Source organism: Tupaia chinensis, unplaced genomic scaffold (genome assembly GCF_000334495.1).
Source record: "Tupaia chinensis unplaced genomic scaffold, TupChi_1.0 Scaffold139757_1, whole genome shotgun sequence".
NCBI lineage: Eukaryota > Metazoa > Chordata > Mammalia > Scandentia > Tupaiidae > Tupaia > Tupaia belangeri.
This window is the reverse complement of record NW_006199637.1, coordinates 279,941-293,977: the sequence shown is the minus strand read 5'-3', so window position 1 is coordinate 293,977 and position 14,037 is coordinate 279,941. Positions and strand designations below refer to the sequence as shown.

General features: G+C 40.5%; 1 protein-coding gene across 8 annotated transcripts in view; it reads left to right on the top strand.

Moving 5' to 3' along the window:
* CLIP4 (CAP-Gly domain containing linker protein family member 4) overlaps positions 1-14,037 on the top strand; it is a 90,968-nt gene that overhangs the window by 73,641 nt on the left and 3,290 nt on the right. For 7 of the 8 annotated variants that reach the window (XM_027765788.1, XM_027765787.1, XM_027765784.1 and 4 more), the window contains 2 exons: positions 2,307-2,379; positions 9,149-10,360. In XM_027765788.1, the coding sequence (XP_027621589.1) occupies positions 2,307-2,379; positions 9,149-9,470 (395 nt within the window). In that variant the 3' untranslated portion in view covers positions 9,471-10,360. Of the gene's footprint in view, positions 1-2,306; positions 2,380-9,148; positions 10,361-14,037 lie in introns of those variants that run through there. The other variant, XM_027765790.1, reaches the window with a different exon arrangement.

The window sequence follows — 14,037 nt, the reverse complement described above, 5'->3', positions numbered from 1 at the left end:
ATTACAGCAGTTTTCTTTCTTTTTGCAAATGTTTTTGTTACTGTCATTTATTCTTTTTCCATAGTTTCAAGATTTTTCTTTTATGTATTTAAACAGTTTAAATACTGTTATATTTTATTAAATAATTCAGTTTCAAAAGTCTTCATGAGTCAGATTCTGCCGTCTGTTTTTGTTGAGCCTAATTTATGGTGCCTTCTTTCCTTATGAGTTTTGTAATTTGTTACTAGGGGATATGTATTTTACTCAGAATTTTATTTATGAAAATTTTGAGGTCTGGGTGAATGCCTTCAGAAAAAGTTTTATTTACTTCTTCCAGTTGCTGGGAGGCACTGCTAACCTGGGACTACGTTAATTATATTCTCTGCAATGTTTTCTTAATATTACACAGATCACATGAATTGAATTTGACTCGTGGTCACAAATTCTGAGGGGAGAAAACTTTGTCTTCTATTGAGCATTAAGGTTGACAAAAGCCACTTTCCTTTGTCTTCAACTGAATAGTGTTTCATTTTGCTTCTCATTTATCCTTTCACTGAAAGTGAGTTGCTTGGGATCCTTGCTTTCACCAGGAGTGTGTTGTGAGCATTCCCATTTGGCAGGCCCTGGGGCTTAATTCCTTCCCTGGCATCTGTGCAGCCAGTAAGGCAGAAGTCCAAGTTCTCTAGAATTCACTGGAAACCCTCGTGGCATAACATGGCAGATTGCCCTGGTGCTTGGTAACCTCTCATGGTTTTGCTTTTTGGGCTTAGCTTTTTGAAATCATGTATTTTGTGTTAGTTCTATAGTATTTAAAAAGTTATAATTGTTTTAAGTTAGAGTTGTTTCAGTAGAGATTTATTCGGCACATTTGGTCTACCAGAACTGCCAGAACTGAAAATTCTGTTTCATTTTAAAACATTTCTGAGGGGCCAGCAGATGGCATAGCGGTTGTGTCACTTAATTATGTTCTCTGCAATGTTTTCTTAAACTGGTCAACTGCAGTTTGAGTCCCAGACCTGGTGGCTTGAAAATCATGATGGGGGGGCCGGCAGGTGGCGTGGTGGTTAAAGGCACTGGATTCCCGCATGGCCGATCAACGTTCTAGTCCTGGACCTGGTGGCTTGCTTTCTCACTTTCCCTTTCTCTCTCTCTGTCTCCCTCTGAACGGGAAAATAATAATAATAAATAAAGTTAAATAAAATTCTTGAAAAAAAAAAAAGAAAAGAAAAAAAATAAAGAAAATCATGCCGGGTGTGTACGTGTGCATGCTCAAGATCTTGGGAGGAAAATGGAGGAAAAGGGCTTGCAGTGTAGCCATCACCATCTCTCCCCTCACCGGGGAGTGATTTCTCACATCCCTCTCACTGTCTCTGTTTCTTTCTTGCTCTCTCCAGTGAGCGCACTTGCCCTAAGGCAAAAACTTCTCAAAATTTTTTTTTGGTTTTACCTGTTGTGTAGTCTCTCTTTCTCTTTGTCTAAAAAACCTATAATTTGGAGATGCTAATAATCATAAGCTTGAGGTTTATTGTTCATTATTTTATAAGTGATATATCTTTAATGATAGTGTTTTAAAACACTTTTATCCTTTTTTTTTAAATGTGATTGTTAAGAGTACTATTTGATAGAAATAAGAATCAACTTTGTCAAAGTATAATTAAATTCTGTTTGGTCTTCAATAAATTTTATAATGAAAACCTTCAGAAATAATATCTTGATATTAACTTATTCAGATATGTGCATAGTTTGATTAGGAATATGAATAAAAATTCATCAGGAAATCTTAACTACACTTATATTTTGTATATATATGAGGGAGGTATCTTTAACAAGTTTATGGAAAATATATATTATGAAAAAACTATGAATGGATTTAAAACATTTTTGTTGAAAGAATTATTATTCTAATTTTATTTATTTATTTATTTATTTTAATTTGACCAGAGAGAGACAAACACACACACACACACACACACACACACACACACACACACACACAGAGAGAGAGAGAGTGAGCACGTGGAAGGGAAAGTGAGAAAGCAAGCTCTCATGTCTGGGACTCAAACCATGGTTGGCCATGTGGGAGTCCAGCACTTCAGCCACTACACCACCGGCCGGCCCCTCAAAAATTTTTGCACCAAAATAAACTGGCACTTTAATTGCATTTTTCTGTGAGCTTTTTGAAGCCCCCCTCATGCTCATGTTCTTTGCTTTCTGTTTCCAAAGACACACTGGTATAGTAGAGCACCCTGAGAAGAAATGGTGAAAGATAGCTTTTAATAAAGATGTGTGATGATTTTTCCTCTTCTAAACTTAACTTTCCTATGTAGGTTTTAGGAGAAGTTTCAGCACAACTTCTGCTTCTTCCCAAAAAGAGATTAACAGAAGAAATGCTTTTGCCAAGTGAGTATTAAGAAGATTTAGAAAAACACCTTTCAAGATGAACGTGATGGGATTCTGTGAAGGAAGAAAAGTGGGATTTTGTATCTTTGACGTTACTCAGTAGAATTTTAACACTTAGGAGAAAAGGTGTGATGAGCATATCGTGAAGAATTCTTCCTCCCTCCTTTGCAAACTCAATTAAAAATATCACCAGTGACTAAAAATAGTTCATTGCATATATTTTCTCTTCAAAGAGGTTAGTACTGCTAATAAAAGTTGGAGGAATTTATGTTTTGTGTTGTCATTGAGTAGAGTGGATTGATTTTAAATTCTATTTATTTACCTAGTCAGAGATTTTACTTGATAGTGTTAGCAATGTATGAAATATAAGGCCTATTTACATGAAATAATCTTAAAATTACTTTAAAATTGTTCCTGGTTCCCCTTGTAGAATATACTGCCCCCGAAAGCTTTTTTTTCTTTGTAGACAGAATGCCCTCTTTTATTTTTTTGTTTTTATATTTATTCCCCCCAGACTTATTTTACTACCCTCAATGATTTTCTGAAGCTTTTTTACTTTTAGAAGCTCTTCTAGACTGATTGGTAAAGAGATCTTTTTTTTTTCTTTTCTTTTTAAAATTTATTTTATACATTCAATAACTACATCATTACAGCTTGTAAACTGAATTTACCGACATGAACACACTTAAGAGGTCTTTTCTTTCTTTTTTTTTTTTTTAAGACCTTGCCAATTAATCTATGGATAATACCCTGGGGAAAAGGCTGGCTGACTAGGGAAGTGCACTTGCTTAAATAGCGGGGCCCTAAAACCTTCTAGAAATCAGAGCCCGAGAGTGAGCACCTGATGCTCAGCTGAGCAGAGATGCAGATCATTTACACAGTTGTCTGGCACCGAGGTCTCAGGGGGCTTCACAAAGGTCTACAATTTCACTTGAGACCCCTGGATTTTCCTAAGGAACTGTTAGGTACTGCTTAGAGGTTGGGTGGTTTTCTTTCTTTCTTTTTTTTTTTTTTTCCTTCTTCAAAATTATCACCAATTTTGAGAATTTTGAAGTTGGTCTCACTTGAGTAGTTTAAAGAGTTTAAAGGCAGTAACTTTATGCATCAGTTTATTGAAGATATTCAGGAGTTCTTAGGCAGAATGGAAGAAATTGCTAAGAAGAGATAACCAGGATATAAAGGATTCTAGAAGGGCAGAGGTATCAGAATCAGAGACCAGATGCTGGTGAGTGGAAGAGAACATGGTATAGAGAAGCAAGGGAAGGAGAAAAAGGAGTGTGACCCCTGGGAATTGCCTAGCAGGTATGGTTACACGGAGGTGGTCTGCTGACGTGAGGGGGACCAGCACTTATCTATTTATTTTCTATAAAATAAGAATTAAGCTTTACTAATGTTTATGCACATTGACACTAGTTACCTGATTAAAAAAATACAGCTACGCTTTTATTAAGGATATGTAATAGGCTTTAAAATTTATTAATTTTTCATTATAGAGCATGTGATCAAAATGTCTGGTGATCACAGTTCTCAGGAACAAAAGAGACTGAGGTGCTGGCTAGGAAGTCTGTCCCTTATCTAAGGGGTAAGACAGACAGTACAAAGGCTGGATGACCCTCTGCCGAGGGGACCGAGGTGATTGTGTGCCGCACTGTTATTAATCTGGAAGCGTGATGCATTCTCAAGAATATGTGCTGGGAAAGTGAATGAACTGATATTTACCAAACGCTATACAAATTTTTCTTGCATATTTATATGGAAATAAATGAGCTTCCAGAAGAAACATGGAACATTCACAGTCAGAGTTGATGAAAAATTCCTGGGTAAGAAACCTAATGGACTTGAGGCAGAGAGAAATTTGCCCCAGTGTGAGCGAAAGAGAACTGTTACATGTTTCTTTAAAAACTTTTTGGGGGATCAGCAGGTGGCATGGTGGTATAAGTGTTGTACTCGCACTTGTCCGGCCGCAGTTCGAATCCTAGACCTGATAGCTTGCAAATCACGGCAGGCATGTGTGCATGCATGTCCAAAATCCTAGGAGGAGAAGGGATTGTGGCATGGCCATCACCACAGGGGTGATTTCTCACTTTCCCTCTCACTGTCTCTCTGTCTCTCTCCATTGAGTACACTTGCCCTATGGCAAAAACCTTAGGAAAAAACCCCAAAAACCCAAAACCTTTTTGATTGTATAAGTTGATTGTACAGTCTTTAAAAATTAAGAAAAGTAATTGTGGCTAAAGATCATTTGTAGTTTTGTCCCCCACATGCGATCAATTACTTTCAGCATTTTGCTATATGCTTTTTCAATTTTTTTCCCTAATGCATGTACCTGAATGTTTTTTAATTACCAGAGGGCGCATGTGCTTGCCAGGGAGGCAGCGAGAGAGAGAGAAAGAGCGGATAAAGTACCCCCCAGTGGGGTGCGATCACACCACGATCTGTGCTCTTCCCTTTCTCTGTCCTGGTGGGACATTGGGCACGTATATACAGGCACCTGATGCCTGTTGTGTTTTTTTGGCTCTCGGGGCTGGGATTTGAACCTCAGTTGGCCATGTGGGGTTCTGCCCCCTTAACCCCTAGGCAGTGGAGCTGGCCCATGAGCCTTACATTGTAAGCAAAGTTAGATGAATCATACTCCATATATCCTTTCAAAGGCTTTCCCCCTTGACGTATCTTATATATCCCCACGTTCTTTAATAAAAGCTTTATTTGGTATGACTTTTACATTGTTTTTGAAGACCTTACTGTGATATGGAAACATTTTTATGACATGCTAATAAATGGGAAAAAACCCCTACCAATAATAACTTAATAATAGATGCCAAACTTTTCAGTATGTTTCTATAACTCCCTCCTCCTGTATCTGTGTGTATGCAAGTGTGTGTGCATGTGCACGAGAGAGCATATAAATAACAGTCTGATTTTCTTCTGGGTCTTCTGTTTTTTTCAGTCTATGCATTAACTCTTTGATCTATTTGGAATTTATTTTAAAATAGGGTAAGAGTCACATTTTTTTTCCTCCCATACAATTAATTTTTTTTTTTTGAGAGGTTTTTGCTATAGGGCGCCTGTGCTCGCCAGAAAGACAGAGACAGAGAGCCAGAAAGTGAGAAATCATTCCTCAGGGGGGTTGACCATGCCACAATCCCTTCTCCTCCATTCTCCTCTCAGGATCTTAGGCACGCACGCACACATGTCTGGCGTGAGTTTAAGCCACCGGGTCCAGGACTTGAACCATGGCTGACTACGTGGGAGTCCAGCAACATAGCCATTACGCCCAATTGCTGGTCCCACAATTAACTAATTTTTATAGCATCCCTAATTCAGCATTCATTGTTTTCTTATGGCTTTGAAATTTTACTTTTTATCACAGATAAAATAATGTTTACTAGGGTTCTTTAAAAAGTTAATAAACACATATTATGAGAAAACTAGACATAAATTTTAAAATATTTTTTGCTCTGAAATAAACTTTTAATTTCTTTTTCTTCTTTTTGAGAGGTTTTTGTGATAGGGCATGTGCACTTGCTGAAGACAGAGAGAGACAGAGAGACAGAAAATGAGAAATACCCCCCCCAAGGGGGAGGGCCACACTGCATTCTCTTCTCCTCCATTCTCTTCTTGGGATCTTGAGCACACATGCACACGCGTACGGTGTGAGTTTAAGCCACCAGGTCCAGGACTTGAACTGCGGTCGGCTACATGGAAATCCAGCGACATAGCCATTATGCCAACTGCTGGTTCCTAATTTCATTTTTCATAAACTTTTGGAAGTCCTTTTGTATTTATAATTTTTTGACATTTCTGTCTTTTAAATGTATATTCTTATGACAGACCTGCATTGTTGTCACTATTGTAATTTGATAATTAAACATTATGGCAATGCAAATCTTGTCTCATTATTATTTTTCTTTCTTTCTTTCTTTTTTTTTTTTTTTTGAGAGAATTTTGCTAGAGGGCAGCACTCCCCAGAGAGACAGAAAGTGAGAAGTCGTCCCTCCTACCAGGAGGGCTGGCCACACCACAATCCCCTTTCCTTCATTCTCCTGTTGGGATTTTACCCACGAACACATGCCTGGTGTGAGCTTCAAACTGCTGGATCTGGAACTTGAACCGCGGTCAACCACGTGAGAGTCCAGTGACTTAACCACCATGCCACCTGCTGGTCCTGCCTTATCATCATTTTTTTTCCTTCTCTCAGTTTCCTGCTCTCAGTTTCCTTCTCCCATTATGGCTGTGAGTGAGAGCTTGTCCTGTCTGCTCACACAGCCTGGGTGTGACTGGGCTCTACTTTTACCATCACTCTGACCTTACACGCTGGGCTTACTGTTTATTTTCTTTTTTTTTTTTTTAAGAATTATTTTAATTTAATTTTATTTGTTGTCATTATTTTATTTTTTTATATATATTTTAAGTTGACCAGAGAGAGACAGAGAGGGAGAAGAAAAGTGAGAAAACAAGCTGCTAGGTCCAGGACTCTCACCGCGGTCAGCCATGTGGGAGTCCAGCCGCCTTAACAACCACGCCACCTACTGGCCCTGGGCTTACTGTTTCTGAACCCCACTTCTGTCAGGAGGAAGAAGTAATAGCCCTTCACTGGTTTGGGTGAGATTGAGTGAGACAATGGAATGTGAAGGATTACACAGTAAGTGCTCAAGAAATGATAGTTATTATTTATGTGAAAATTAGCAGTAAGTTCTGTCAGCTTGTAAAAATGACTCATTTGGGGAGAACTAATTTGGAGTATTAACATAGATATATTTCTATCTAGAAACAGGTCTTTCATTTTTCTTTTATTCTTCAGTAAGGATTTATGCTTTTCTTTTTTCTTTTGAGAGGTTTTTGCTATAGGGTGTGTGTGCTCACCAGACAGACAGAGAGTCAGAGAGACAGAAAGCGAGAAATCACTCCCCAGGGGGGATGGTCACGCCGCAATTCCTTTTCCTCCATTCTCCTCTCAGGATCCTGGGCATGCATGCACATGCACCCCGCGTCAGTTTAAGCCCTTGCATCCGGGACTCAAACCACGGTCAACTACATGGGAGTCCAGTGACATAGCCATTACGCTAACTGCTGGTCCCAAGGATTTATGCTTTTTCTTATAGGTATTACATGTTTATTTGTTTATTATTATATTCGTGCATTTGACATGGTAAAGAATAATTTAAAGATATTTTCTAATTGAAATTATATCACTTACTGGAAAATACAGCCTAGGATAAATCTCTGAGCCTCAGTTTTCTATCCATACAGTGTGGTTAATGTGAGTAAATGAGACATCGTGGGTGACAGTGCATTAAACACATGGAGAGTGGAATAAAATGTACAATAAGTGGGATCTAGAGTCTGTTCACAAGAAGATTCCATGAGCTTTCGGTAGCGGATTCTGCATTGCGTCTACTGTGAGGGTGGGGGTCATTCCTTTGGTGGAGAGGTGGCAAGGGACAGAGGGTAGAGGGCTCCAGGTAGCATGGGTGGTTTGGGATAGCCATTTTGGAAGAGCTCAGGTCACGGGGCAACAAGACCCTGATGGTGTTTCTACTGCAGGTGAACAGGAGTGGGATCCACCTCTCCCACTGGCAGTGGGGGAGCTCTGGGGCGGGGTTGGCTGGGGCCTTGGGCAGGTCCATTGCTGAGTCCCAGTGGTTCTGTCAGTAGGTCAGGTTGGTGGCAGGTGCCTGGCACATCAGTGGTTTGTTGCGGTGAGGTTATGTTTGGGGAAAACGGAAGGAAAAGAGTCCTGCTCAGAGCAACTCAGACCCCCTTTACTGTCAGTGGCGAGGAGGACGCTCACCCATAAGGATAACCAGAACTCACACCTAGTAGGCATATATGTATCCCCCCCATGAAGTTATGGGTTAATAGCTTTTAAAATTTATTTTCACATAAATACATATTTTAAAAAGTGACCCAAATCTATCACCGCCCAAATTCCAGGTTCTTTTTCTTTTGTTATTTGATAATATTAGTAGCTGTTAAATAGATATGAGTGTATGTTTTTTCTAATTGATGTTTTCGCATACACACATACAGTATATATGTGTGGTCTTCAAAAAGTTCACAGCAAATGCACATTATGAAGAAATAATGTGTAGATTTCAATGATGTTTTTGTACCCCAAAGAAATTCATACTTTAATTCTACATTTCCATGAACTTTTTTTTTTTTTTTGAGAGATTTTCACTGTAGGGCGCGTGCGCTCGCCAGACAGACAGAGAGAGACATAGAGACAGAAAGCGAGAAATCACCCCCCAGGGGGGATGGTCACGCCGCAATCCCTTCTCCTCCATTCTCCTCTTGGGATCTTGGGCACGCACGCACACGCGCACGGCGTGAGTTTTAAGCCACCGGGTCCGGGACACGAACCGCGGTCGACTACGTGGGAATCCAGCGACATAGCCATTACGCTAACTGCTGGTTCCCTCCATGGACTTTTTGAAGTCCTAGTGTGTGTGTGTGTGTGTGTGCATACACATATAAAACTATATATTTTTAATATTTATGTTTATATGTAGAAATTGCAAGTGAAATCTTAAGTTCAGATTAGGGTAGTATTAAAATAGCTAAAACAAAAAAATCTTTTAAAATGTTAAAAGTATGTTTTAATGATGCTAATTATAATTAGACTTTTAGAAAAGGGAAGGAGTACACATAAGGCATTCGCTTTTGAGAACCACAGTCTGGATTCTGGTGTGCCCGTGGAAGTGGATTGGACACGTCACGTTGGTGGCTTTTGCATTAAGGCTTTGTCTGACTTTTTCCTCCTGAACAGATCCAGAACCGCCCTGCGTCGCAGCTGGAGCAGCGCGGCCACCGCGGCTGGCGTGGAGGGGAGCGTGAAGCTGCACGAGGGGTCTCAGGTCCTGCTCACGAGCTCAAACGAGATGGGGACCGTTAGGTATGTGGGCCCCACCGACTTCGCCTCCGGTATCTGGCTTGGACTTGAGCTCCGAAGCGCCAAGGGCAAAAATGATGGCTCAGTGGGCGACAAGCGCTATTTCACCTGTAAGCCAAACCACGGAGTGCTAGTCAGGCCGAGCAGAGTCACCTATCGGGGCATTAATGGGTCGAAGCTCGTGGATGAGAACTGCTGAGCTTCACCTCTAAAACATTAAACGAGCTCAAATATACATACCCGTGTTCATGTGCGTAGACTTGGTGCAGAACAGAGCCCATGGCAAGTTTATGTACCCATTATTTAAAATTGCCACGTAGAATTACCTTCATGAAAACATTTGCAACAGTTTAGAGAGACTCCTTTAAAAACCCACGAGTATGAATTCCAGGCATCATGGTCCTTTAAAAGCGATTGAAGAATAAGTACTTTTTAAAGCTTTAAGTCCCAAGAAAATTCTGGGACTTAGAAGAAACCTGTGCCATTGCGTGACCTGCTGATGCTTTGCTCGGCTTGCTCGGTTTCCTTTTCGCACATAATCCTGGGTAATTGTGAAGGGTCACACTAGCTTTGGTTACTCTATAAAGTTCACACGACCTTTGTCAAGTCTTTTTGGAGTTTTTTTTCTTTCTTTCTCTGCTTTATTATGAATAAGTACAATAAGAGAATAGAAGCTAAATGACTAGTATATTTTAAAATATTTTTTGTAAAATGATTTGCCCTTTCGGGAATGCCTCATCTAAACTATTCTTAGAGTTTTGGAGCTGGAAGGCCCCGCAGCTGCTCTAGCGCTGCCTCTTGCCTGGTGCCTAGAGCCGAATCCGTCTTACCCACGGTCTAACTAGCTGGTTACCAGAGGTGAGAATAGGTGTGGGTCTCCTGACTTGTGGGTGAGTGCTCTTGCCCCATACGAAGTGTGCAAGCTCAGCTTTTTCTTCTGCCACTTGACTGCCTCACCTGGATGAAGTCCAACAAGCCCATGATTAAGGTTAATGAATTCAAGTCATAATTAGAATCTTTGCACATATTTATTTAACTTCTTTATTGGATAGATTTGTAATACACACACACACACACACACACACACACACACACACACACACACACACACACACACACACACACACACACACACACACACACACACACACACACACACACGAAGCACTTTTAAAACATGCACTTTGATCTTTGTGGAGAATTTTTCATCCTTTCCTCCTGGGATGTTAAGAACATTTTTAAAATGTACTTATCAGAAGAGAACAAATTAAGATGTGTTAGGAGGGGTGTTTTAGTTATTCATTTAACTGTTTATGATTTCTGGGTATTTGTTTCATTACTCAAAGAACTAGTGCGATGTTTGCTGTAGTTGCTGTTTCCTTAATGTTTCCAGATGTAAAGTTCAGCCTGCCATAAAGCTATGAAACTGTATCATGTTTTTATTTTCCTTCTTGAGCACGTGTTAACAAACTGAGCTTCATAATAGAGTGATGCAATAATGTAAACGGTTTGTATTGTAGAGGCGTCTAGAAGTTAATGTCCTATATGTGTAAAAATTTATCTTTTATTGTAAATATTTAGACTTTAAACAACCACAGAAATATTGAAACAGTTTGCTTTATAAGATTAAAAGTATCCTTCAGAATGGAGCTTGCCTGTGCTTAGAAATAACATGTTGAGCTATTTTGCAATATACTATTTTAAATCTAAATCCTGTCACTTTGTTGCCTTTTTAAAAAAAGTATGGTATTGCAGATATGGCTAGAGCTATTTTCCTGAAATACATTTTCAAAATAAGGCTGCTTTATAATCAAGGAATATTTTTATTGATTGAAGAAAATGACTGTACTGCAATTCAAAGTAAACTTATTTTATTATACAGATTATTTCTTAAAAGCTATTTATATCTGAACATGAAATCCACGACTACACAGGACTTGGGTGTCCACAATTCTTCCTGTTAAATATCAAACACCATAAGTTAGAAACAGTGATGCCAACATTGAATTCATTTTTGAGGTCAAAGACCCAATTGTTCTCTTCATATTTAGACTAGGCATTCAACCCATAGAACATGTATGTTTACATATACTATACATACAAGTTAGACATTTTCATTTGTATTTCGTTTATGAAATGTCGTCATTGACTTGAGCATTAATAAAAAGGGAAGCTGCTCGGTTTTGGAATGGTATCTTGTCATTTACCCTCCCTGCCACCCACCTCCTCGCAGTTTTTCAGGCCCCATGAGCTTTGAACTTTTCTTCCCTCCTATCATAAAGCTTGGATTTGTCCTGTTCCTCCTAAAAAAAAATTATGCTTTTTACTCCACAAGTTAAGTTATATTTTTAGCCATCCTCCTTTTAGTACTGTTTTGATGAACAGCAACTCATTTAAGAATGTGTTCATACAGTTTCTAAAACCACTTAGCTTTTCATACGGTGTCGTTCATTTATTTAGTGCAGGGTGGCACACTTTGAACTTAGATAAAATTTATGAATACCAACCTTTTACTAAAAATCTTTGTTTTTAGAAAAAAGGCTTTGTTTTACATTTTAGGGGGGAGTTTTTAAGAGCTTAAAAATGTTCAGATGCAGGGCCAGCCCCAAAGCCTAGATGTTACGTACTGTGCAGAGGGAGCTGCACCCCACGTCTGAATCCTGGCTCCCTGTGGCTTGAAAAACATACCAGGCACGTGTGCATGTGTGTGCCCCAAACCCGATGGGAGGGAGAAATGGAGGGAAGGACTGTGACGTGGCCAGGCCCCGCTGGGGTCTCGCTCTCTCTGTCGTGTGCAGACGTGCACCCTCTAGCTAGAGCAAGGTGAGATGCAGGTGACTGCCGAATGTGGTGAGCTGAGAGCTGGTGACTGGTGGGCGGCCCCGGTGCCTTCCTCCCACGAGCTCCTTATCCTTCCCAGGCTTTCTTCTCCTTGGCATGTGTCACCCCTGGTCACGCTACACTTCTTGCTTATTTCTGTCTTCCTGCTCTAGGTTGAGGGGTGGGCTTTTGACTGTGTTGTCCATTGCTTTGGCCCCGGCACCTGGAATACTACTTGGCGCCTAGTAGATGCTCAGTAAATGTTTCCTGAAGGGACAGAGGCTTCGAAGGCCATGGGCAGGTTAAGTAAAGATACGATCCATCCGTGGCTGGTTTCAGATACGTGCCCTGGAGAGACAGCCCATGGCACAGGGGAGTTTTACTAGAGGGGAAGAAAGAGGACAAGCATGGTTAGAATCCAGCAGCCCAACTTCGCCCCCACAGAGAACACACGAGAGAGGGAGGTTGAGTGGAGGGGTGAGGGAGCCGGGAGGAGCCACAGCACTGAGGCGCGAGGCAGCTCCCTCCCTGTTTTGTCTGGGGATGCCTTTGAATTCGTTTTGCTGTGACGATAATTTGGAGCACATGGTAATATCTGTGGTCTAATTCTCCCAGTGTGTACATTTGTCCCCAGTGCCGAGTATTTTTATCTCAGGGTTTTATTCCGAGGCTGTTCAGAATATATGATAATATTACTGAAACCACCCTGACCAGTGGCTAGAAACATCTGTGTTAAGAATCGTTCTTAATTGAGACACCAATTTGGTCATTTAACTACTCACCAGATAATTAGTTATCTAAATGGCTGACTCAGAAACATATAATATGTATCACCATTTTGCAAGTCAGTAGGAGAATTTCTTTTTCATCTTTCTTCAGGCCCTTTGCTTGACTACACTGATTAATAATAAAAATACAGTAGTTAGTGATAAGAACTCACGTGACCACATGTATTTTTAGTAATTGTTTCCTTAACTATATCCCTTGGTATATAGGTCTTATTTACAAGGTGTCACATCAGCTGCCTGAATATGCAGCTAACCGAGTTGAGGAAAGGTAGCCCAAGTTAAACTGGCAGGAATGTTAGGATTTTATCGCAGGCAAGATAGATGCCTTTGTATAGGGGAAATTTCTTTCTACAGAAGCTTTATGCTAATGCTTCTTTTATTTTTTTTTCTTCTTTTTTTGGAGAGGTTTTGCTATAGGGCACGTGCACTCTCCAGAAAGACAGAGACAGAGAGACAGAAAGTGAGAAATCACCCCCTGGGGGGATGGCCATGCCGCAATCCCTTTTCCTCCATTCTCCTCTCGGGATCTTGGGCACGCACACACACGCGCCCGGCGTGAGTTTAAGCCACCGGGTCCGGGACTTGAACCGTGGTTGACTACATGGGAGTTCAGCGACATAGCCATTATGCTAACTGTTGGTCCCCCATTAGTGCTTCTTTTTATAGGAGCCCTGGAGAGGGCTTATACGTGGTGGCATTAGAGTGGGTGGGTATACTGTATTACTGACACGCATACAGTTTCACTGTGTTTGATAGAAATGAAACTGTTTTTCATTTATGCTGTCCTTTGAGAAGAACAGGACCAAGGGGTAGGGGAGCCTCTTTCCTTTTTTTTTTTATCGTTTTAGAATATCTTCTCATGACTAGGATTTTCATGATGATAAGTCACAAGTTTTATCGTTTACTCTGCCTTTTGGATACGGAAGTCCGGTGGTCACTGTGGAGCTCAGGAGGGGCCCAAAGTGCCGAATCATGTAAAGATATTTTAGATGTTTCCGTTGGTGCTATTCGCCTAAAATGCGGCCTCTCTCAGTGAGCACCAGTGGCATTTTCAAAATATTCATAGATCTGGTTTCAGTTAGTTCTAAAACCTTCAGTAAGCCCAGATATGAGTCTGCTGCTGCTCTAGGTGCTGACCCATAGGCATCTTTGGCAGCA